At 40.4% G+C, this 26,119-nt stretch overlaps 1 protein-coding gene across 8 annotated transcripts in view; it reads left to right on the top strand.

Annotated features, from left to right (window-relative positions):
• Nucleotides 1–4,060: 4,060 nt before the first annotated feature.
• Nucleotides 4,061–26,119, top strand: part of N4BP2 (NEDD4 binding protein 2) — a 47,423-nt gene continuing 25,364 nt past the window's right edge. Inside the window, exons 1-6 of one of the 8 annotated variants that reach the window (XM_040587039.1) lie at nucleotides 8,093–8,274; nucleotides 14,955–15,069; nucleotides 15,368–15,540; nucleotides 19,792–19,847; nucleotides 21,127–21,465; nucleotides 24,128–25,358. In XM_040587039.1, coding sequence (XP_040442973.1) covers nucleotides 21,249–21,465; nucleotides 24,128–25,358 — 1,448 coding nt within the window. In that variant the 5' untranslated portion in view covers nucleotides 8,093–8,274; nucleotides 14,955–15,069; nucleotides 15,368–15,540; nucleotides 19,792–19,847; nucleotides 21,127–21,248. Of the gene's footprint in view, nucleotides 7,742–8,092; nucleotides 8,275–10,973; nucleotides 14,289–14,954; nucleotides 15,070–15,367; nucleotides 15,541–19,791; nucleotides 19,848–21,126; nucleotides 21,466–24,127; nucleotides 25,359–26,119 lie in introns of those variants that run through there. The other 7 variants (XM_040587023.1, XM_040587065.1, XM_040587015.1 and 4 more) reach the window with 7 other exon arrangements.

Below are 26,119 nucleotides of genomic sequence, written 5' to 3'. Positions count from 1 at the left end.
GTTCAGTGTTTGACCATCTATTTGAAGAAAGCTTAAACATGTTTTCCTGCTGGTTGTATCAACTGTTTTCAGGTTTTTGTTTGGGTTGTTTTTTTTAAGTCATCTATTGCAGATGGTCTCAGATCCAAATTACATTATCTCAGCTCCATCCTGAATTGTGTGTGTGAGCTAAATCTGGTTACAGATACCAATTTGAATGTCAGGAGCTAGGGCAGGGTGGAGTGGAGCTGGTATTAAGATCTGAGTCTCTAGTTCTCTGAACTTGGAATTGTCATAAATTTGGCAGGTCCAGCTAACTAGTTTTCACCTAGTCTTCAAACAAATCAGAAACTATAGACTGTTCTATTACAAGGAATGACTGTCATTTTTTCTCTGAAACTGTGAGATGGTCCTTTGCTGCCTGCAGCTTTCTAAATTTGAGTTTCTTTTGTTGCTGGTGTTATTCACTGGGAAGGAATGTAGCCCCATTTCCAGTGACAGAGGGTGTGAAATGTTAAAAAGTAGAAGTGATAGGTGGATTTTAAGGGTGGGGGGAGTCACAATTTACAGGAAGGCAAAAGGCAGCCTTATTTGCCATTCAGCAGCGACCAAATACCCATGGAGTTGGTTTCCTATCTCAATAATTAGGTTCTATCATGACAGTTACAAAGAATAACATACTGAAGAAAGGATTTCCTTTATAAAAAAAAAAAAAAGAGGTAGTCTATACAACTGTTTTTAAATGCATATCAGTCCCTGCTCCCTTCCCCTATCTCCTTGACTTCTTGTTTTAGCATAAGACACGCAGCATACAAGTGATTCAAGTTCAGAAACTGGTTCGTGACATTTAATTCATAAATCAGTGCTAGTGAGTTTAAACCACGGTAAGTTCCCTAATCTATTTTTATAAGCATTTGGAGTAATTTGCAGATGTTTGCGACAGAAGTCAAGCACAGGGGTTGCTGTAGCTACCCAGCTTTTGTGTAGCAAATGGTGACTGAGGAAAATGGACACTAAGCAGGATACCTGCAAGATACATATATATAATAGAATTTTGAAACCATTGAGTTGTGGTATTAGAAAATTTGGTAAAATTTTGGAGGTCTGGATAGGATATGTACTTGGAGATAAGACCTCTATGAAACTCTTTGGGGAAAGAAATAAAATAGATTTTTACGTTGTTTTAATCATCTGTTAATTGAAGGCCAGTCATTGTGAGGTAAATGGATTTGTAAATCAGTTATGATTGGCAAGCAATTAACTTCTGGTAAATGAATTGTACAGACAATAGAGTAGAGTCTGTCTTGTCAGGTAAAAGCATTTGTTCATTCAAGTGACATTAATAGATGATTGAAACTTGCCTAAAATTTGGCTCATACTTAACATTAGATTTACTTAGAAATTCCATTCTGCAGCAAAGTCCAATGTTTTAACATTTTAAAATTTCTAAATCAGAGCAAACAGTAGGCATCCTAAAAACTTCCAGTACAATGGAAGTATTGGGTTTTATTTAGAATCACTGAAAAGTTGTAATTATTTCCCCCCTGCCCCCAGTATTTTAGTAAAATGAAATGGACTGATAACCTTTAACATCACAAAACCCATACAATTTGAAAATATATAAACTAAAAGCCAAATTTTTACTTGAAATAGTATTACATGGTCAAAAGAAAAGAATAACCGATAGGTTTTTTTCCTTTTCTTTATGTCAGACTGACTTCTTCAATAAATTTTTGGTTTTGAGTGTTTAATTCTGCATCTCAGCATGACTTGGTCACGTTAAGTAAACTTGGGAATTAATATATTTGAAGAAATGCATCTGTTTTGTTCTAAGGAAAACAATTACTTTAGGTGATACAGAATACCTTAATGTGATAAAATCCTGATACGAGTAAGGTAATTTGTACTTTTTACATGCTGTCATGGTGACATTAAACAGGTAGGAACATAAGTTTATTTTAAGTGTCTAATACATGTTATATTGTTCCAATTAAAAGAAACGAACTTTTTTCTCTTTCAGCCTCTGCTCAATTTTTTCCTTAGTGAAGACAAAGTCTTAACACAGGATGATTCAGATTCAGTACCTATCACTTATGTTAGGGATTTGACTCTAGGTAAGATATCCCAGGAGAAGCTTGCCAAAGAAAATAAAACGCTGAAGACTCACTGCAGATTCTTGAATGATGTTAGTTCTGTCTTAACCTAGAAAATTTTAGCCCAGTTCAAAATCAATCACAGTTACAATTTCTTCTGCAGCTGTTCTTAACAACAACGGCCTGAAGGCAGTTACCTTGCACATTAGAAACCTGGAGATTTTCAGTCCTGGGGCAGTTTTGTTCTTACAGCCCTGGCTTTACCAATGAATGGAGGCCATTAATGATACCGTTCCTTGGAAATGTCCTCTTTACTGATCAGCTTACAACAACTGTTTTTTTAAAAACAGTAAGTAAACCTTCACATCCTGTTGAAATTCCAGTTCAGATAACAGCATCCTGCTTACAGAGGTCCTACAATTTAAACTAGATAGTAACCATTAACCTACTCTGTGGTATTGCATGTTGTAGTTAAACAGCTGTTGCATTTTGTTTCAGAAGTGATGTCAGCTAACTGACGTATAAAGTGGATCCTCCATAGCTGTCGATTTCCTTGTTTTTCACAAGACATTTTGGTGGTGGTAAAAGTTACAGAAGTGTCAAACATGATTCGTTTTTTTTCTCTTAAGCTTGGTCTAATTACTGCAGTGATATAAATTAAATCTGACATTTATACAATAATACAGATAATGCATTGTTCTTACACCATGTCTTAAATACACTGATCTCTAACATCTCTGATATTAAATTTGCCATGGGATAGGATCATTGCATTTTTTTTTAAAAACAGAGGCAGTGTATTCAACAGATAAAACCATGACAGTTACAATTGAAGTCAGCTTAATACTTTTTATCGCATGCCAAGGAGGCATATTAAACATAATTTGTTTTTCCTTTCTGCATTTTAAACAGATCAGGATGGATTTTTGATATCCATGAAAATTGACATATCAGATTGATAAAAACAGCATAGCAGAGAACATCCAATAAAGGAATTAGATTCATCACAAATCAAAACTGAAGTGTGAGCCTATTCCAAATTCAGAAGGGCCTTGTAGCAATGAGGCTTCTGTCAACTATACAAGTATGACCTCATTCTTTGCCTGCTGAGAAGACACAATTAAGTAGAATTCTTTACTTCTTAGATTACGGCAGTAATTGTCATCATCCCTCTGCATCTGCTTTCCAAAAACCCAATCATATTTGTAGTTCGTATATTCTGGTGATGTTTAGTGTAATGGGTATAATAAGGAAATGTTATAACTGTTTTGTAATGTATCTGGAGCATCTCATTGAAATACAAGTACTTTAAATGAAGATTAGTAATACGCTGCTTAAGAATGCCTTTAAATGAGAACTCAAAAAATTAGAACTATTAACTTTCAGCAGTAACCTTATAAACTACTTTGATAGTTTACTGACACATTGGCAAATCAAAGTACTGATTTCTTAAGTAACTTCTCAATTCATTAGTGATAATGCTGGAATTAGTGACTTGCTCACCTGAAAATGTGATCCTATTGAAATCAGCAGAATTTTTGCTGTTGTCTTAAGTGGGCAAAAAATGCTCCATGAGATAGATTTTTGCTGCATCTAAATACTACTTTTTCCCCATTTAAAATAATGCTGAAATAGAACTCTGCATAAAGGGAATTAAGACATTATTTTAATTTAGTTGTAATAAAGGTGTACTATTTGGAATGAAAAAATGCACATATGCACTAACTAGCATTACTGCAGTGATACTGTTTCTACAGAACCAATAGCTATATGGAACAGAAGATCAATGTATTTCAAGTATAGAAGCCAGATGTGGAGTTCCTTTATGGAGCTAAACCACCACAAATCACCATGCATTTGACTTTAATCTGGAGAGGGGTGGAAGAAAGAGACAGTTATGTGAGTTAGTGTGCAAACATTTATTTTTCTAACATTTCTATCCTTCCTTCCTCCCCTGCCCCCGCCTTTTTTTTTTTTTTTTTTTTTTTTTTTAACTTAAGGAATTAAATTTTTACTTCGGAAATCAAATTCTGGCTGAGGGAAGAGTTATCTTTTGTAGGAACACAAACTCCAATATCACGGACAAAGTAATATTAACTGGAGATTTAGTGAAGATTTTGAAGAAGTGAAGTTAAACATCTTAAATCAGCATTAAGGTAAATCTATTAAAAAATAAAAAAAAGGGAAAAGCTAACACTTTTTATTTCCCCCAATGGTAAATGAAACCTAAAGGTGGCAACAGAATGTTGCAGTCTCGTTAGGAAGTGAAAGGTTATAGCATGGAGGGACTGAATCAAGTTTTATGAAAATGGTTTCTGCAGGAACTAGATGAGAGCTCTTTTCATCTCTCCTCTCTGAAGGAAGGAAAAACTCATGATAATTTTGGGCTTTGACTGTATATATTAATGGCCCAAACTAAAATTCTGAATAATGATAAAAACTGTATCTGAAGTTTCTGTTAAGATACTGTAAAGATTTACTACAGGCAGGCATGAATTTTTAATGCACCCTAATTTCTCAGGCATTTTCCTACAGTATTTATTATTGTATATTCAACATGTTACTGTAAGTAGAAGTCTGTAAAATGGACAAAATTAAATACATCTTCTTGCCGCACCAGAATGTTCATTAAACCATAAGTTTAGCTGCAAATTGTTCCTGCAAATCAAAATGTGATCTAATCTTTTTAACTATAGACCCTCAAAGATAAATTGAGCATATAAGAAAGGAAATCACAATTTGCTGAGCAGACTTAAGCTGTATATAATCAGAAACATTAAAAGGGACTGACATTTCCTTTTTTTTATGTTCCAACTCTGGTAATAATACTATTTTAATGCAATATGCATTAAATATGCATTAATAAGCAACAACACGGTAAAGTCTTTTTTCCACTTTGAGAAGGTAGCATTGTAGAAGCTAAAATGGAAAATCTGTTGTTAAAGCATTCAGAGAAGACCAGACTAAACACTTGAGCCAAACAGCACAGATTACATGCTATAGGTTCAAACCACTCCAAGTAAAAGCAAGCCAACTTGTAGACATAAGGAGAGACAAAGGAATGAAAAAACCCCACCCCAAAACAGTAGCAGATAATAGGTGGTTATTTGAAAAAGTTATGTGAGTACTCAAAAAAAAAAAAAACCAAAACCACACATACTTGAAAGAACCTCTATTACAGTGATTATAATTATCTAGATACCAAAATCCCTATTTTAAAGCATTAACTGTGGTAGTGAGAAATCTGCCAGTACCCAAATTAGTCTGGCATTTTCATGGTGTCAAATACTGTAATATGTACAACTGGCAAAGAACATAGTTTCATGCATCAAGTGCCAGCAGCAACACCCCAGTAGCAGTGCAGTTTAATGGAGGCTATCAGACTTAAGTGTAATGAAAACCTCTCTCTTCCTCTTTTTTGGCAACCTTAAAAATATAAAAATGCAGTCATTAGACTGGAATTTACATGACCTATTTTTCCAAACCTATGATTAACACATTACCAGCATCACACCCTTAAAGGAAAACAATTTTGTTTCTTATACTTGTCCAGACACTGAGCACATGAAGTAAGGAAACAGTTCCTGGTACATGAATGAAAGCATCACTTGACACCACATGCACACACAAATTCTGATCAAGGCTTTTCCTCCAGATTTTTGGACATGTAGTTTCAATGTATTGAGTAATTATTTATTTTCCTATTGTAAGTCGTGGCCAGAAACAGTTTTTTTGACACTTGCCAGCACATCCTGTGGATAAGTATGTATACGTTTTACGTATTGTATTAGAAATGTAAATGTTTGTCCTTGTTTATTTAAACATTGCATATGATAGAACTACAAGATAAGCACTAAACCAGCAAAGTGACAAGCAAATTAGCAATGCCTAAATCAATTTAATTCATAAAACATTAAATGCTTTGAATACTAATTTCAAAACTTCTAAAGTTACTTTTACTGCAAAATATATACAATTCTACATATAAAACCTATTTACCTTCCTGTTGCTGTGCTACCAAATAGGCAACACTTTGAGACTGTGATCCCTACAAGCTCTAGAGAAACTAGTCTGAGCACCCTTCTGCAGTTTTCACAGAACAGCTATAGTGAGCTACCCACGCATAGTTAATTCACCTTAAAACTCGCTATAATTTTTGCACTTAGTTATTCTTTATTGACATCAATTCTAAAGCTGCATCTCTAATGGAAACAGGTTGGCACTGTTGGCTGAGGGAAGGACTCTCCAGGACCCAGAAAGAAGCTGCAGTGGGACTACGAGTGACTGAGGCACAAAGCTGTCCCTGACTTCTTGGTCGTTCTTGCGAAGCGTGTAAGATAGGTGCCAAATAGGCAGCGCTTTAGAAGGCTGCTGAAGGCCACTTCTCGTTTCCCTCTCTGAAGGAGAATGACGGACAAATGAAGGTCGGGGGTGCCGCCTCGTTCTTTAATGGGGATGAAACACAATGCGAGGGACCTTAGGGCTGGGAGACAACCTTACTCCCCTCGGGGGGAAACGCTTCTCCCCTTTCACAGGAGCGTCGTTGATTCTGTTCTTCTGTTCGCTAGGAAAATCACAACGGGACACCTCCAGCCACCGTCCTCCTGAGGCATTGTGCCCTAAGGGGAGACGGTTGAATACAGATGGCGAGGAGGTATCTCAAGACAATGGGGTGTAGGAAGGCACCCATTTCCTTCAGGGAATCGAATGAACAAGTGTGAAGAAGTGAAGGCCCTGCTTATTATCTTGCTAGGACAGGCAGGGAGACAGAGCTGACAAGGATGCCTATGGGCTATGTAATGAAGACCTATTCTTAGAAATTGGTAATGGGTAAATGTCATCGGTAATTTTCCAAATACACTTTAATGCCCGTTTGTTAACAGTGAAATTTCTGAGATCAGCACACTTCTATAAAATTACAGAAAAGCTTCCCAGTAGAACCTCCTCATCTTGAGTGCTGGGTTGGCTTTTTTTTTTTAATGTTTTTACTTTTAAAAGCTTTGCCCCTTTTCTTGTGTTTGTTGATAAATGCAAAACTCATTCAGGTACCTAGTTCCCATCATGGTGGCTTCACAGCAGTTCTAATTTAAGAACTACTTATCATCATCTCAGTCTGTCAGGAGCATGTCTCCCTTCCTTTTCATCTTTCCATAATGTTCCATTGCACATCTCCATCAAATGTCCACTGCTTGTTGCAGATAGCGAAGCCCTCTCCTAACCAGCTGCTCCCCGATTCTTCGGTTGCAGCTCACAACCTCCACAGCGATCGCTGATGCCAGATCTCGCCAGGCTCAGCTCGGCTTCCCGAAAAACTCCTCTGCCCGCCGCGGGGGTTTCTCCTCCCGCACCAGCCCGCAGATCCACTGCATCATTCTGGATTGCAGGAGCCCTCTCTTCTGCTGCGAGTTAGAAATTGCTTAGTAAAACCGGGCAGCGGCACACGAAATGAAACATTTGTCCTTTTTGTTACAAGTTTGAAACCTGTCACTCGGCTTTTCTCGGCCTCCGCCATGGGCAGTTGTTTGCTGAACTCGCCGACGCCCTGTCACCACGGATATGCCCCCTACAGGCAGGCTCTGCCGTGCCACCCGGGGCTTCCCGCACCGGCAGAGCAGTCGCCCTTCCCGAAGGTGAACGCGCGGAGCTGTACCGGCAGTCAGCTTGTACCGGTAAACACTGGGACAGGCGGCGAGGGCCGTCCCCCGGGGAGCTGAGCTGCCCTCAGCCGGCCCTCGGCTGGTGGGAGGCGGCAGCCCCCGCCCCTGCCCCGCTCCCGCGTTTCCTCTCCCTTTCCTTCCGAAGCGGCCCCTTCGCCGGGGGGCCGGGCCCGGCGATACCCCGCAGGAGGCCTGAGGCAGAGCCCCGCCAGCAGTTCCCGCCCTCCCGCCTCAGCCGCGCGGGACACCCGAGGCGGGGAGCGGCCGCTGCCTCCGCCCCCCGCAGGCCCGGTCCCCGCGGCCGCGGCGGTGCAGCCGGGCGAGGCGCGCAGAGGCGGGAGCGGCCAGGGCGGCGCTGCGGGCCCCGGCCGTGTGGGGGGGCGGCGCGGCGCCGAGCCTCCTCCCGGGCTGTCCTTCCCCGGCCGGACGGAGAGCGGCACTGTGTCGCCGCAGCGCGCGCTCCCCTGGAGGCTCCCCCGCCGCCGCGCAGCTCTCCAGACCCTGCGTTCGCCGGCGGCCGAAGCGAGCGAGCCGAGCGGCGGGAGGTAAAGGCCGGCGGGGTCTGGCGCGGAGCGGCGGGACCAGGGAGGAGTCTCGCCCTCCCCCTGCTCCCGATAGGGCGCGGGGCCCGGCGCTGTTCGCCGCGGCCTCCGCCATCTCGGGGGCGGGGAGGCAGCCGGCTCCCCCGGCGGCTGCGGGCAGCCTTCCCGCGCTGGTGGCTGCGCGGAGGCACCCCTGGATGCGTACCCGCGTCGCGGCGGGCCTGGTGGCGCTGAGGGGCCCGTCCTTAGGCGTCACTGTAGAGGAGTTGCCAGCGGGTGGGAGGGGAGGCAGCGGGGCGGGTGCTGCGCGGCGGGCGAGCCCGCTCGCCGCGGGTGTTGGGCCCCCGCTAGCAGCCGCCCTGCGCGGTGAAGGGGCCGGGGTAGCCTCCTCACTGGCGGCCGGTGGGTCCCTGCGCCGCCGGACTGAGGCCGCCGCTCGGGACTGCCCTGCGCAGGGGCCTTCCTGTGGGCCCGCGGCTGGAGCAGCCTGGGAGGGCCGCGGCCCGGCCTGCCCTGCCCCGCCGGCAGCCGCGGCCTGTGCGGCGGCACCGGCCGCTGGAGGCGAGGTCGGGGCTGGCGGGTCGGTGGGAATGCCTCGCCCGTTTGTCCCCAGCAAGTGATGTGGAGCGTCCGTCAGCCTTAAAAGCATCTCGCGAAGCTCCGCGATATAAGTTCACTCCGTGCAAAAAGAAATGAAAAAAATGTTTGTACTTTTAAGGGGTTCGTTTTGTACAGTTGTGAACTTGCTGAAACATGTTTATGGCGTCGTTATTTGTGTCCGTAGGGTAGTATTGACACGTGCTTTGGACACGGTCTGGAGTTCTGCTGATCAAGTGCCATAAGGTCACTGGGACCTAAGAGGAGCCTGACTTCAAAGGAGTCACTTCCCTATATTTATTATTACTTCTCTTAACTCTTGTTCTAAATGACTAAGAGCAGTTCGATTCTTAAGAGACACTTAAAACGTTTTTATACAGCATCTTGATAAAGTTTAGCATGCATCTCAGGTCTTTCAGTAGGACCTTGTGAAATGATGAGAATAATTCATATGGAACTTAAAAAAAAAACACCTTCCAGAAGTATTTTGGGTATTTGAGGTAAAGAACAGAGAAGATCATCAGATGGCTTTTCATCCATTTCACCTTCACTGCAATAAAAGCTTTAGCTAATACATCTTGGGATGTGATTGGAGAGCCAAAGGTTGAGATGAACCTGAAGCAAATTACAGAAAGGCAGAAAAATTGAAGTATGGTATACATTTGTAAGCATGAGAGTTTTATCCTTGATTTAGCTGGGTAGAGTCACCATGGCAAGGGCAGGGCTTGCTTGTCGTGTGTTTGCAGCACTTTGCAGCTGCATTAGTTTCTGTTCCTATGGATTATGTGAAGAGCTTGTGAAGGAAGTTCAACAGCATCAAAGCACACCTTAGAAATCCTTTAATTTATTAAGCCTATAATTTAATTCCTTATCGGCTTTCCTCTGTTGAGCTTTTGTTTTGGTTTTAACTGTGGAGTTGTATTTTTTTTGGTGGTCTTGTTTACTTTTTTCTTTTTTTTTCTTTCTTTTTTTTTTTTTTTAAAGAACTCTTTCCTGTCTTTTATTGATATTAAGGCATTTCAGCAGGGGAAGGCACTGATGTAGAGGAAAGTAAGGATCTTGGTGTTAAGGAACGTGAAAGTGCAGTAGCACCTGATAAAACTGTTAGCCTAGACATGGTATTAGGAAACATCCCTGGTATGCTTACAGCTGTACAGCTGTTTCACTTTAGTGATATAGATGGATTGTAACACAAAAGAGCATTATGTTGTCTTGAATTAGTGTATAAATATGTTGTAATAGGGACTTCGGAGGGTTGTAGTTCCAAGGTGTTGTGTGGTCTCTTGTCTTTCACTCCTACCTGTGTACTGATCTGTAGTATATGCTAAATGGCCAGTGTAATTGGTCTAATTATTATTTTAAACAGAGTTCTGATGCATGTGAATTCAGTTCTGGTAAAAGTTTCTGAATTTTTAGTCCTTGAGTTTTAGGAAGTTGTTGCCTTTGTTTTTCTTATAGAGGCTCTGCTACTATAAAAATGTCAATGGGGTGTTAATTAGCTGTCACATTGCCTCTCAGAATTAAATAAAGTTATACACTGATATTTTCTCCTGAATACAGCCATCATTATGGAAAAGGTTAAGTTTTTCACTCATGATTCCACTGGGTTTTTTAATCTACCAGTGGGTTGGTTTATGTAACTGATCTGTGTTCCATCTCAAAAATTGCCTGTGTTAAATCACCATTTAAAACTATTTAAGTGGACCTTGCTTATGTTTTTTACACTCTTAGGAGGTGAAGTCATGTGAACTACCTTCTGAAGGTAAATGACACGTTTAAGTCTGTATCAAGTAAGTAATGACAGTCATTTGAAGGCTGTAAGCTTGGAGTACATAGATCAGGATGAAGTCATCCATCTATCTGTGGTTTACCTTAAGCTCAAAATATTTATTATCTTTTTAATAGCTGTGTAATGGCTGTGTGTGCGCTGTGTTCAGCTGGTTTAGTGGCTTCAGCAGTGTAAGTGCACTTGAACGTATGAAGTTTGGCCTGGTAGGTCTGTGCAATGTAGTTTCCAGCATAGGCCCTGATATGTGATTCCCCCCCCCCCCCCCCCCCCCAGTATTTGGGATGTCTACATGAATAAGCTCATTCCTGTCTTGCTTTCTTTATGTAATATGGTTTCTTGCATTCTTTTTAAAATTATAATTGTGTAATGCAACTTGAATTGGTGTAAGTTGGTGAAGTGTATTATGTCTCACTGTGTTCCTGTTTGGGAAATTCTGGAGCGGTTCTCATGTTGCTCTTGTATGTGGACAATCAGCAAAGTTCACAAACTGCTTTATGTCTCTTTTCAACCTGACTCCTCAGCTTCCTGATGTGGCCACTACTGCTCTGAGCTCACTACTTGATACATAGCACCATGGTGAAAAATCTGCTTTATGTTCCAGCGCACCTTCGGGTCCGATGCTCTGGTAGTCATGATTTCTCTTCAGTCTCCTGTTCTTGCGAGTGCTTTCTGCAAACCTGAATGCATCTTCATTTTGTTTCTGTATTTGAGCCCATGCTGCAGTTGAAAAAATTCTTGTGCTTCAGCTTTGTTGCAGTGTGCAGCAAACCTTCATTCAGAGTCACAGAACTGAGAACTGTATGAGGCTGTTTGGAGCGAAGTGGCAGCTGGGGATCACCAGAGTGCAGCACTGTATATGCATCACGGACTTGAAGGTCTTAAGCAGACCTTCAGGTAGGAGGAGATTATACTGCTGAAAGCTGGCCAGACAGTGCTGCTTTGAATTGTTCTATCACACACAAGGGAAAGGTGTGCAGCTGAGAAGCCGTTGTTATGTGGAAGCTCCAGAACCAAGACCTGGTAGCATTGCAGCCCAGTTGTGTTAGAGTTGCAGCATCATCTTTAAGAAAAAAGTAAACCTGTCTTCATTTGCATCAACAGCTAAAGCAAACCGATATTTGGGAAGGTAGCATTTGCATTTATTGCTAGCCCTAACTGCTGCCAGTGCAGAAAACGCTAAATAAGTGTTGTTTTAATGTTCTGCTTTCCTTTCCTCCATAATGCTGCCTGCGTGTGTGTGTCCATGATAATAAGCATCACCTGTGATCTTCAGTAATAGTCCTCTTTTACAGTATCTCATCTTGATGGAACCAGTCCTCACCCTTGCTGCTGTCCTTTTGCTGGCTTTCCAAGAACTCAAATAAACGCTCATCCTTTGGCCAGGTCTCATCTCAGTCACAGAAAAAAACCCACCCCAAAATTCTGAAGAAACAGAAAACAGTAATACAGCAGGATGAAAATTAACCTTGTTAGGACAGTCCTGCTCAGCTTTGTAATGTTTTATTTTCCTTTTTTTTATAAGCCTCGAATATTTTGTGCATTAGACTATATCATAGCTTCTTAGCTAGATATTGCCAGAGTTGCCGTTTATAAAAGATTACAAGCTATTTCCAGCAACTCACAGAAGCACCAAGTCTTGACAGGCACAGCTTTCTTTATGGGTTTTTTTCAGAGTGAGGTATGAAAGTTCATCTGGAGAGTATGTGAAAAGAAATACTGTTGTGCTAAGGAACTGTAATTCTGCAGAGATGTGTTACTTTTATTCACTGCCCTTCAGGCTGACTTTTGGACAGGGTCTCTAGAAACATGGTGTGGGCAAGTCACAGCTCCAGCTGGCAGGAATTCTCTTTTTCTCTTTCCAAATCTCTCTCTCTAGCCGTTTTAGAATGTGGAGTGGGAATACAATCTTAAGCAGTAGTACTGATTGTGGAAGGACCACCATAACCACAAATCTGGTCTTCTTCATTGCAGCCTGTTACATTGCTCTGGGGGCTGGACATAGGTCACAGTGAAGCAGCTGAGCTATGTGGAGTCTGCACTGGGGACAGACAGCCCAGGTAGCCTGCGTGTTCTGTTTCCTGGAAGACCTCTCCTCAAAGCTGAGTTTGGCGCGGGCATGGGCATTGTGTAACCTTTAGTTCAGCATGCTCGAGTAGGGCTGTGAGCTGTATGCGAGGCTACTAAGGAACATGGGAGGGAAGCTATAAAAGGATGTGGTATGTCTAAGCTCCCTTAGGGCTGGTAAGACATTTTGCAGATACTCATATTATTTGCTGCAAAAAACCCCAAATACAAGCAACAACCCTCTCTACCTAAACAAGGAAAACAGCTGCTTGTTGATTTTTCTAGCTTGTTGGGCTGTGTGTTTGCACACTCCATAATCCCAATGCCACTTACTTTCTTGCTGCGTCCCAAGCTTTGACCTTCAGGACACAGCAAAAGGAAACCGAGTACGAAAGTAGTACTTACCAAGCAGAGCTGGTGCTGGAGAATGCGCTTACTGGTGGCTCCCTACTACTGCCTTTCTGCTTTAATCATGTGTATGCTGCAGGAGATCTGCCTGTCTGGGAGCTTGTGCTCATCTGAATGGAGGGCCCCTAGCAAGAGCAGCTTCCTGGCTTAAAAGGAAACCTTGTGTTGTGGAGTTTGACAGCTTCTGTCACCTGTAAAACACCACCTGACTGTCACTGCAGGTTGACTTGTGATGTGGCATGTGGAGAAGAGCTTTTGAGTCATTCCTAGCAAATAGGGCTCTGATGTTCCTAAAAGTTTTATTTACTTTCTAAGCATCTACTTTGGAGGAGTTTGTGCTGGTTTTGTACTCTTGAACTGTGTGTGTATTTGGACAAAGTTTTTGTTTTGTACTCAAAGCAAGATTTATTTTTTGCAGCTGTTTCAAAATAATCTGTCTCTGGTCCAGGCCATACACAAGGCTTAAAAATCACAAAAGTAGAAAAAACTCCTGGCAGAACAGATTGCCTAAAGCAAGTGTATTGAGACATATATGTCAGTGACTTGCACTTTGATGGAATTTGATGTGAAAAAGAGGACCTTAGTTAAAATTGTTGAAAAAGCCAAAGCCCTTGGAACAATCAGTGGGAATAGCAGAGTGGATGAAGCAAAAAAGCAGAAAAGCTGCTTGAAATGTTTTTAAAAGCACTTTGTCTCTAGCTGGGTATAGATTTTCACATTAAATAACAGAGCATTTAGGTGGCCTGTTCAGTTGCTGACTGCTGGCAGAAATGGAAAAATGCAAAAGGCTCCCAAACTGTCTCCTTTGCTACTCTTAACGCTTATTGAGAAAAATCTGCTGGAAGGCATTTCCTTTTTTCTTCCCTTTTTTACCTTCTGTTTTTTAGAGAGGGGGCTCAGATGTCCAGAAAGAAAAGCTTCTTGTTTTGTAAATACAGCTAGAGAGTGCAATGATTGGGTCTGTTTGATTTTTTTGTCTGCTTTTTTTCTCTTGTGCTTGTATTTAAATACTTAATTGTTTTGTTCCATTTATGAGACTTCAAAGTGCAAGTGAGCAAATCTGGAAATAACCTTTGTATTTTCGTGTGTGTTAGTAGAGCCTGATTCGGAAAGCAGAAATCTGAGCAGTGGAAGTAATGTAGCATTACAGTGTTATCAGGTACACTTCAGCATTTCTGTTGTGTTCTAGGTTGAACTTATATTCAGAGGTTAAATGTTCTATAAAACTTCTGAATGGCTTTTCAGCCTTTTCTGGTGTGTTTTCTGTGAAGCAACATGGTTGAGAGTGGGGTAGATAGCATTCTCTGCCTGCAATCTGTCCTTTACTTTGTAAATTTGGATTCTCATCTTGAAGTTCTTGCTTACGTGATGTGCTCTGCAGTTTTGATGGCAATTCTTAATGCTTTGGAGCAGTGGAATGAGGTTAGATGAAAAGTAGGAGACTGGTTTCTCAGTCTCTTGTGAGGACTGCTATGAAGTAATTGAGCCATCAACGTGCCATGTTAGGAGTGCTACAGAATATTTGTTCCAAGTTCTTTACCTGATTTAGGTGTGTATGCCCACATATGTATGTGGTTTTGGATTTTTTCCCCCCAATTTATTTTAACAAGATTCAAAGCACAAGACTGTTGTCAGGAAAGTGAGCTCTAGACTAGTACATACATTAGAATTAAGTCAGGCTTTGAATAGACCTAACTTCTTTGGTATGTATGCAGTGGATTAGGAGTTTGTAGCCACTTCAGTGAACAGAACTGCAGTTTTTTAGCATCAGTAAGGCATTGCAAATTAGTGGTGTAAGTAACATATTCTGATTTTGATGTACCAGGTTTTATTTGCCTAATTCCACACGTGATGGAACGAATCTTTTCTTGACCAGCATGGATATGTAGACCTTTTCAAGATGGTTAAGAACTGTGGTGAAGAACCAAGTGGGATGACAAGTGAGGAAGCTTACTTTTATTCCTAACTAATTTTGCTGCCATTATGTTATTTCTTTACCTGATGTAAGTCAGCTTTTTTGGATGAGAAATCAGTAGTTGAAATCAAGTAGGTATTCTTATCCTCAGGAAAACTTACATTTGAGCTCAACTTGGCATGTTGGGTACTTTTTCAGTAAAATGTCAGCTGTACTTAATGTACTAAAACCAATTAAGTGTATTACTCGGTGTTAAAACTTGCTTAAAGTTGTATGGTGTAAAATATCAATTTTAATTTGTGTTCTGATAATTTCTTTGTCAGGAGGGAGCATCCACTTCTGCTGACATCTGATTTGTATGTTTGAAAATATGGTTTCCTGACAGAAGAGTGTGTTGTATTTTTTAACAGCATATCTTTAATAGATGTGCCATCAGTGGTGGTTTCGGAAAGATGAGAAGGCACCCATTGCGGGGCAACTCGGTGAAGCTGAAAATGTAAGTTCTATGCCATTACTATTTTATTTGAATTACAAATACAGGTGCTTTTTTTTTCCCAGTCTCTCCAGCATGTCAGTATATGTGTGTGTGTGTGTTTTAAAAGCCAGAAGATTCAAATGAACATTATATTCTAAATATTTTATGTAGTTTGAAATTAAAAATATGTTTAAAAATTCCAAACCCCAACCAAAATAAAAAAACCCCAACCCTCAAACCAACCTCTTCTGTATCTATGGCATTAACTTCTTTAAATTGATCAGAAGAATCTGAGAATACATATAAATCAGGCAGCTTTGGTGATATTGGTTGAATGTTACATTGTGTCAAGGCTGGAGACTTCCTTTGTCCTTAAAGAAGGAAAAGAAGTAATGTTTATTAACTTATTTGTCATTTGAACTTGATCACAGTTCAGCCAGGAATTCCTGTGCTGCTGAATGCTTTTAGTAAACCTTGAATTGTAGTTAGAATATGTTTCTGGTCTGTTTGCTTAAAAAATAAGTTCTCATAAGGACTTTGGAAAATTATGTTTACTGCTGATTGTTTCCCAGTGCAGTAGCTCTGATTTGAAGAGCTTTGTTGCTGACCTCAATATCAACTAACTCACTTAAAATGTTTAGAATATTTCTTCCTTTATTTCTTCCTTTATTCTGTGTTCTGTCTCTTCTTGAATACTACCTGTTTCCTTCTCTTCCTATGCTTGAGTTCACATGTGTAATAGGACTTGCAGTCAGTCCACTCTACTCGAGAATTTTGATGCATCTTGAAAATGCCAAGCTACCATGTGTGGTTTCTAAGAAGACACCCTAGTGTAAAAGATGTAGGAGATGTGCCAGGCCTTCATTAGATGTTTATTCAGAAACTGCATATACATTTTCATGTTACGCTGAAAATGAAACAGTAATGGATGTCTCAAGCCTGAGACTTACTGTTTTTCCAGAAATGTTAGAACAGTAAGATGGTGCCTGATACTGTTTTATCTTTGTCTGTTAGCTTTTGGTTTTGTCTGTTCTTGTAAAAATACAACAGTATATAGCAGTTCTTAGAAACCAGGGGGGAGTTTCTAGCTTTGGAAAATAAAAGATGTTTAGCTGGACAAATTTGATGTAGCTTCAGCATAAACGTGACTTATGCCTTTTAGCTTAATTTTAGAAAATGCATTTGTTTTTTTAGTTCTTCAGAGTTCTAGGATAATTTTTCACAGCAAATTTGCTGATATAACAGTAGTGGTTAGCAATATGATGGCTTATGTAGGACAAGTCTATGTTAGCAGCTATTTCCTAACATAAATGAAATCTTATTAAAACCAGCAGATTTAGTTTTGAGGGTCTAGGGGATTTTTTTTTCCCCTGTCGTTTTTTGTTTGGATGGTTTGTATTTTTTTGAATTCTTTAGATTGTGTCATATGAAAGAGTACACTTTGAATTTTTCTAAAGACAACTTACAATTATGTTAAAGTTACATTTAAAGTTACAGTTTGCTTTGCCTGTGTTAGAGTCTGGAGGGGTTTTTTATTTACACTTTTTCCCCTTAATGTTGAGGAGTCTGACCAGGATGACCATTACATTCCTGCTATGTTGGATTAATTTATTCTACGGACAGTTGTATTAATGAAAATAAAATGGAACCTTTTGGAAAGGTGTCTGCAAGGGAATTCCTTTGCAGTAAGTACAGCGATGTAAATTCACTCCATGATTTATGGAAGAATTTTCGTGTATATTTTCCTAAGCCTGTAATGCTGCCTCAGTTAGTTTATCACTTTAGGTATAAGAGTTCAAAAGTTGAGGGTGAGTGGGTGGGAACTTGCATATTTTTCCTCATCTGTATAATTGACGGACACTTTGCATTTATTAGAAACATTGGTCATGTTTCTTTCTGCTAGGGAATTATAAACATAGTCTTACAACTAGTTTATGAAACAATTGGTTTTCCTTTCACTGGAAAGGAAAGTTTTGAATATTGTTAGTAAGAAGCTGGGATTGAAACTTGAGGTCTTGGTCCATCCTCTTCCTGTGCCAGGTCGGCCACTTCTCTACACTTCATTGTTCTGTCTGTCAAACAGAAAAGAAAAATGTGTTATATTAGGTTGATTTTGTCAGTGCCTCCCTGTTTCTGTAAAGCCTTCGGTAAAGACTGGCTTGCCTGTAATGGATGCTGATCTCTGCCTGCAGAATGTCTGTGATGCATGTATCCAGCTTCTTAGGGGTAGCAGTACAGAAACAGGCAACATCTGAGGCTCATAATCTATCAGGAATAAAGTCTGGTCAGCTAGAAAGATGATGACATTAAAGTACCCTGATCTGACAAGTCTGCTTTTTCTTTTCTAGGTTGGTAGGGTTTGAAAATTATCTTATTTTGTAGAGAATGCTGGTAGCTTAATATCTCTTTTATTTGTAAGATTGCTTAATTTGGAAGGTAGTTTTCATGCGGGCAGATTTTTGTACATATGCTTGTATGTGGCAGTTGAATTACATTGGGAGGAGATCCTTAATGTCTGGAGATGTGTATTTCTGAAGAATTATGAGTCAGGAGGTGCTCATGGATTTTGTTTTGCATTGTTTTTAAAGGTGAAGTTGAGACTGCCGCAGGAGTATTGTTTTTCATCAGTGCTGAAATGAAACAGCTGTTGGCTCTTAATTGCATGTGTGTCGAACAGCAGTACCCAGAACTGACTAGTGAACCTCCGAGTATATTGCAGCCTCTGGCTAATTGTCTAGAATTCCCTTTCAGTGTGTTCAGCACAGCACTGCTCTTATAAATCATTATGTTATTACAACTCCATTTTCATCTGGGGGGGGAGGCGGGGGGAACAACCCTCATCCACAGCAAATTGCAGACTGATTAATTTATGTTGTCCAGAGCCAATGAATATAGCTGGTGTGCAGGTCTGGCTAGTCAAAATTATTTCCTCTTTCACAGTAAACTGATTTTCAAAAAGAGAAACTTGAATACCTGAAAAGGCAAGTCCCTAGATAAAATAGCCGGTAAAGTTCAAGGCATGCTCCTAAAAGCAAGTGAAAATTACTCCTTTCAGTTGAGCATGTCAGTGTTTTCTCTTATGTAATACAGTACAGTTTGCTTTGTATGTGTGCAGGCATCTATTTTTGTATACTTCCATTGTGCTTGGTAATATCAACAGAAGATACCGCCCAGAAATCTGTCCTGGAGTTTCATTGAAAATATTGTGGTAGATAAAGGAGATTCTGTGAAAATATCTGTCTACAACACTGGCCATAGTAAATGCCTTGTTTAAATGAAATCCTGGGCAATGCTGACCTATGTTTTTGGTAGGTTTAACAGTTTCTACAATTTTACTAAAGCTTTAGTTGGAAAGATGGAACAAAATGTGGATCTGTGCATTGCCGTAGCACACATGGATGTAGCAGGAGTCACCAAGGTTTTGACCTGTGTGTACGTTCTGAGGTGACTGATGTCTTTTTCTCTTCTGCCTTCTTTTCCCTTTTGTGATTAATTGCAATAAGCAGTTTAGGCCTCAATAATCCTGAAGCAATGCACTGTAAATTCACTGACTGAGATTCATGCAGACACACAAGTGTGTGGCTTCACTGGGTCATTAAAGTATCCTAATACACAGTGGGATACACAGGCTAATGCAGGAAATACTTCACTATAACTATCACCTTCCCAGTGTAAGGCAATTGATTGTTAAAAGTCAGCTACAGAGCATGTGTTTTCAGCAGCAGGTCCTTACAGGTTTGATTGTTATAAGAGAGCTGGATTAAAACATTGACAACACTTGGAGTGTTCTGCTTAAAGTCTCTTGGTGCTCAGTAACGTCAAGGTGCATGAATACCTTCCTTGCAGGAGTTTTTTTTTGTCACTGAATTTGTTTTAGTGAGGAACAATTGCATTTTTTAGCACTGACACATTGTGTGAAGTGAAGTCTCAACCTTTCTTTTCTGGCTGGAGGATGAATCAATTAGAAATTCAAGTTTGGAAAATGTAACTTGCTATAATTTTTAAAAAATTTTTTTGCTTGAATACTTTTTTTGTGACAGTGAAGAATGGTGTAAGGATGTCTAATCAGAGAGGTGAACCAAAAAAAGTATAATGGAAAAAACAGCTGCAATTGTCCCAGCTCAGCCTAGCTAACTAGCATGTTCCACTGTCATTTCTCCTTTGTTTTTGGAAGTTGACCTCTTCCTTTTCCTGTGTTCTGTTTTCCTTGCACATTTCAGACTTCCTTTACTTCTTCATTGTTCAGACTTCTGTCTCATTTGTCTGTTTAAGGTCTATATACATATGGTAGGAACTTCTGGGATCCTGGAATTGTCTGTTCTTCTTAGGTAAATATCTATGACTTGGGAACATAGCAGTCCACCCTCTTCTAAACGATATTTTTCTTTGTTGCTGGACGAGGTCGCTAGAGAATAATGGAGAAGTGCTGTCTGATCTGGCATCATCATTTTTGTGCCAGTGATACAAGGAGGGAAGAACTAAGTGAACTTGGAAGTGTTGCCGTTGATTTATCTGCACATGTTGAATTGGTCATCACTGGCAAAATAATCTTTATATAGTATTTTATGACCTACACAGTAACTTTATTGCTACATAGTGACTCTGTGCTGTAATTAACCAGATTCTGAGCGTTAGCAGGGTTTGCTAGTCCTCTGAATTATTATTTGTAAAAATTATAAATTAGTTTATTATGAGCATCACTAGAACACAACAGAGCTTTCGTGTTATTTGATATAAAGAAAAAAGTGAGACCATGCCATACTCTCTGCTTGTACTTCAATGAATAATTACTTTCCTTTTCTATACAAGATTAATGCAGTAATTGCAGTTGTTACAGATTCCATGTTTTAACTAGATGTATTCAAAGGCTTTATGGCAGAAGGTGGGGGTGGTGGACAGAAGTCTTTTCCTGTTTAATGGTGCTTAAAGCTGTAAGGTGTTTTTAACAATTAAAAAAAAATCCCCACATATGCTGAGGTTGGAACACACTGTCGGAAGTCATGTGGTTCAACTCACCTGCTCAAGCAGGGTCACCTGAAACAGGCTGTTCAGAGTCATGTTCAGTCAGGTTTTGAGAATCTGCATGGTTGGAAACTCCACAGCTTCTCTGAGCAACCTGTGCCAGTGTTTGAATGTTGAAGAACCCCAGCTGTTTATTCTTGAAAAAAATCATGGGGGTGGGAAAGTCATGAAGAACTTCTGGAAGATTTGGAGATGTCTATTTTTCAGTACTTATATAAGAGGAGAAAGAAATCTGAATTTTAAAAATGTAAGTGTTCCATAATGTTAACTGGTCATCAGTAGGTGTTAGCAGAGGAGTATTTGTGAACTGGCAGCCTTGCATTGATTCCTTTACTTTTCTGGATTTTTCTTTTAAACTCCATTTTATTTGTTCTCTCTTCCAGACACAGATTCAGTATCTAGTTAGTTGGGAAATAAGGCTGCTATTTAGCTGTCAGCCATTTGAAAAGAAGAAAGGCAGCCTTCTAGAAAATGTTTTCCTGGATGCTTATGTATTTTTTTTTACCTTTTTAGCTATCTAAATAGGAGATGTGGAAATGTGACTGTGTATTTTACGAAAATTTCTCTGTTCTCTTTTTTTCCCAGGTCTGCTATTTCTGTTATGTGCAGCCCGGTTACAAGAGGGTTTTTGTGATTTCTGAGCTTGGTGGTCTCAGCCTCATGTCAACAAACTCAAACGAAAAGCAAGCTGATTTTTAGAAAACAAAATGCCACGGAAAAGGAAAACTGGTGGAAGTCCTTCTCGGAAGATTGGCAGTTCTGACAGAACTGCTGTTGCTGTATCCCAAGGGGACTCTAGCCACTCAGTGTCACAAGCAGTGCATAGTGTCAATAAGGAAGAGCTCTTCAACAGCATGTCGGAAATGTTTTCTGACCTAGATCCCAGTGTGGTTTATATGGTTCTGTCTGAATGTGATTTTAAAGGTAAATAAGGTACAGTTGGCATTACAGTTGTGTTCCATGCGCAGACAGCTTTTAACTAGGGTGACTCCGGAAAAGCTGTTGTGGGTGTTGCAAGCATATTTGTGAGTTGAGCTTTTAATGAGTAGGTGAGTCATAATATTTTGAAATTTTATAGCTCTTTCCATGCAAGATTCTTCAGGTTTGACAGTGTTTTGGTGAGGCTGGTAATTTGCAGTAGCACTGTACTCCTTAAATGGAGGTACAGTTTAAGTGGCTTATTCAGTGACACAGAGCAGGCAGCGGTAGAGTTGTGAGAATCTTTTTTTTGTGATTAGTGTGCTGTATCTCCTAGATGTGTTAACTGTTCTGCAGGAGGGGTATTTTATGTTCTAGATCACAATTTTTTAAGATAATGGACACTGGTCCTGGCAAAATTTGCTTTTCACAGAATTACAGCATAGTCAGGGTTGGAAGGGACCTCTGGAGATCATCTAGTCCAACCCCCTGCTAAAGCACATTCTCCTAAAGCAGGTCGCACAGTCGCATCCAGGTGGGGTTTGGATGTCTCCAGAGAAGGAGACTCCACACCTTCTCTGGGCAGCCTGTTCCAGTGTTCTGTCACCTTCAAAGTAAAGAAGTTCTTCCTCTACTCAGATGGAACTTCTGTTGCTGCAGTTTGTGCCCATTGCCCCTGGGCACCACTGAAAAGAGCCTGGCCCTATCATCCTGACACTCACCCTTAAGATATTTGTATGCATTGGTAAGATCCCCTCTCAGTCTTCCCTTCTCTAAACTACACAGGCCCAGCAGTCTCAGCCTTTCCTCACCAGGGAGATGTTCCGGTCCCCTGATCATCTTCATAGTCTTCTGCTGGACCCTCTCCAGCCATTCCCTGTCTCTGTTGGACTGGGGAGCTGAGAACTGGATACAGCACTCCAGGTGTGGCCTCACCAGGGCAGAGAAGAGGGGCAGAATCACCTCCCTCGACCTGCTGGCCATGCTCCTCCTAATGCCCCCCAGGACCTCACTGGCCTCCTTGGCCACCAGGGCACACTACTGGCTCATGGGCAACTTGCTGTCGTCCAGAACTCCCAGGTCCTTCTCTACAGAGCTGCCTTCCAGCAGATGAATCCCTAGCCTGTACTGGCACATGGGGTTATTCCTTCATAGATGAAGGACCTTACACTCGCCCCTGTTGAACTTCATTAGGCTCCTCTCTACCCTGCCCAGGTCTCGCTGAATGGCAGTGCAGCCTTCTGGTGTATCAATAGTACGTATCAGTAATTCCTTAAATACTTGAGTTGAGCTTTTGTTTTACTTTCTGTTTTGCTCTGTAATCTTGTCATCTCCACTGAGGATTAGTTTTTGTAGGATAAATTGTGTTTGTCATGTTGAATTCTCTGTAGCCTTGCTAGGACTATGTTTCTTCCCATGTATTCTGCCAAACTACCCATCTACCTCTCCTGGTGGACTGTTCTCATGTCTGTGCCCGGTCCTTCCTATGCTTTTGTATTTTTAAAGTTCTGTATATAAGTTCATTTGCTTGTAATAAAAGTAATGGATGAGATGCTGGATAGAAACATCTGAGGTGTTATTTAGCAGGGGAATAAGTCATATATAGAGCATTTTAATCAATCTGTGTTTATATGATCAGATGTAATTAGCTGAGATTTTTCTAAGAATGTTTGCAAAGAGGGCAGAGTTTGGCATTTTTTTAATATGTATGAAAGCTAGGTACTGCCGTTTTTACCTTAAATTGTATGGAGTTTATAATGTAATAGCTCTCATGTTTCTGTGATTGTTGTTCCTTTTAAAATTGAAATTGATGGAATTGCTGATTCGTGCTTTGAACTCAATAAGATTTATATTTATCAAAGTAACAGATTTATGTAGAAGGTTACTGGAGAATTCAGTAAACACGCTGAGTTCATTATTATGTACTATTAACAGTAGTTTAAAATTTGAAAGATTAGCATCTTTTCATATGAGTAGTAATAAATTGCTGTCATATAGCAGGGAAGATGGAAGGACAAGGAAGATTTTATTTAACATGTGCAGAAAGAATTGGACTTAGGCTTCTTGCTACACTGTCTTTTAGGAAAACAGAAGCTTAGTTTTAGGCCTCAGATGGTACTTGTGCCAAGTCTTCATTTTGTTCATGTTGATCGCAGGCAACCTATACTCCATTTAGTGGCTTTACAAAGAATTAATACAGATACTGCATTTTTCTGGCTATATTATATGTGACATTTTCAATTGGACCTAGCCATAATGCATGTATTTTGCATACTTTTATCTCTTTAGTCCTCAGTAGCAGACTTTTTCAGTTCATTTTACACTATTTCACCTATATGAGATAGGTTAGAAATAAGTATCCATTTAAACACCCAGTTCTGGTATTTTTTCCAGTTATATGTAATAATTTTTAGACACTTGTTTCCTTAGTAATTTTTATGCTTATTAGGTTATTATTTTGCAATATGTTTGTATTGAGTTCTGCCTTTGCTTCTGATGAGAAACAGATCAAAGGAGTTGCAGGTGCGTTAAAAGATGAATTAGTGAACTGTCTTTTGGTTGTTTCGCTAGTTGTGATAAATACTCGTTAATGTAAAAAAAATTGCGTTTACATCAGCTTGTGTTTGTTCAGTTGACCATGCTTTATTCTTTTTACCTTATTCAACAGTAGAAAACGCTATGGATTATCTGCTAGAGCTGTCCACTCATGCCAAAGGAGTAGCATCTTCAAAAACCTTGGGTTTTGATTCAGTAGCATCATCACTAGCTCTTGTTAATCAGCAAAGATCTGTTGGAAATGAAACAATGGGGGAAAGTACTGGAGAACAAAATAATTCTGAAGAAGCAATAGAAAAGGTCCTGTCACCTGATGTGCAGCTGACTGAAGAACTGGATTCCTTAATAGAAAATGCCTTTCAGAGATACAGCTCGAGTGATGAATTGCCTAATCCTACAAATGACCAAATAGTACATAAGCACTCTGTGGAACACGATGGCTTTAATCAGTTTCCTGAGTGGGAAAAATCTGATTCAGGTTGCAATGCCCTACTTTTTCCACAGCAAACAGGGACAAATAATGAGGTTTCAGAAAACTTCTGCTGCTCTCAGCCACCAGTGAGTCAGCTGAGTGTCCAGACAAGCTCACCAGCTGCGTCAGACACTTCTGCACAGATCTTGGAAGATTCTGATTTTTCAGAAATACAAGTTCAGCATGGTGTAGCTTCAAAAGTCTATAAACAATTGAATGGAGAAGTATCATATGGAAATCCTGATCAGACACAAGATACTGTTTTGGATCAAAAAAGTGTGACTGCTGCTTCTGGTCAGTCTTCACAAAAACCTCTGGAACTGGGAGTAACTGCCACTGGAAATCCTAATTCAAGGTGCATGGAACAGCATGAAGAGATAGTGACTGCTTTTAACAGTCACCAGGGCAGTTCTCCACCGGAGGTGTATGTCTCTCCTGAAACATCCAGTTTCAAAACATCAAAACCTTCAGATTTTCAGCAAACTCAGCAGGGTTGTAACTTAAATTTTTCTACACTGTCATGTCAGCCTCAACAACACTGGAATCTCATGGCTCCTGTGTTTTATCCATCCAGTGGAAGTCACAGTTTTGTAACTCCTGTGGCTGTCAGTCCAGGGCAGTGGAGACGTGTTTCAGACTATAGGACATTGGAAAGAGGACTTTGTTTTTCCTCTCCAGTGGTTTCAAATGCCTGGGATAGCAACCCTTCTCTGAAGGTATGGGGAAATCAAGATAGAAACTCAAAATTGAACCTCTTGCAAGCACAGCAGCCACCTGTTTGTCACATGATGAGAAAAAAGATGCACCTTATAGGTCAAGTACTTGTTCTTCTCAGAGGTGTTCCAGGATCAGGAAAATCATATTTGGCAAGGTAGAACATCTATATTGTGAGCTTCTAAAAGAAATTGCTTAATTGTGTAAAGGATTTAGTGCAGGCAGAGGCAATTTTCTGACGTGTAAATAGTTGTGCTTATACCCTAATTACCAGCTATGTGGTACATGCAGCATGATGAGTAATAATAATTGCAGAGGCCTGAGTTGCTTGCACCTCTTCGACCTCTAGTGGAAATTGAAATAGGAGGGGTTAGCTTTAACTTCTGTTCCTGACTGAAGGGGTTTTATGTCAGCAGAGGATCACAGCAGTAGTATTAGTTGTGCTGTGTTCTTCCAGTCCCTGTTCATTTTGGGTGTTTCCTTCCAACGGAGTGGGTAGAGATATGTCAGTTACTTTGTAGGCAGAAATTCCCCTTCTACTGTTGGAATTCTTTTGTGTAAGTAGTACACATGGAGTGGCTTGGATTGAGTTTTTGGTTTCTTTTCCAACTCTCCAAAAGCCTAGATTGAACATAGACTCCTTTGACTGGCACTTTAAATATTTGGTGAAGTTAAGACTGTATGTGTATTTGTCAGTGTGAAAGTATGTCACTAGATGTAGATGGACAAATACCTCCCTTGTTTTGAAATGAGACTTGTAGGGAACTTCTGTCAGCTCTTTCCCCTAGATATCCTCAGCCTTTGGAAAAGGAGGGAAATTACTATAGATCATCTTTCCCTGGAGGGTGATATTTTTTCCTTTACCTAAATTTTCTGCTTCCATTCCAAATAATCTTGGTTTTGTGCCAGAGTCTAAAT

The sequence above is a fragment of the Falco naumanni genome, chromosome 1, assembly GCF_017639655.2.
Source record: "Falco naumanni isolate bFalNau1 chromosome 1, bFalNau1.pat, whole genome shotgun sequence".
Lineage (NCBI taxonomy): Eukaryota > Metazoa > Chordata > Aves > Falconiformes > Falconidae > Falco > Falco naumanni.
Note: the sequence above shows the minus strand (reverse complement) of the source record. Positions and strands in the feature narration are given on the sequence as shown.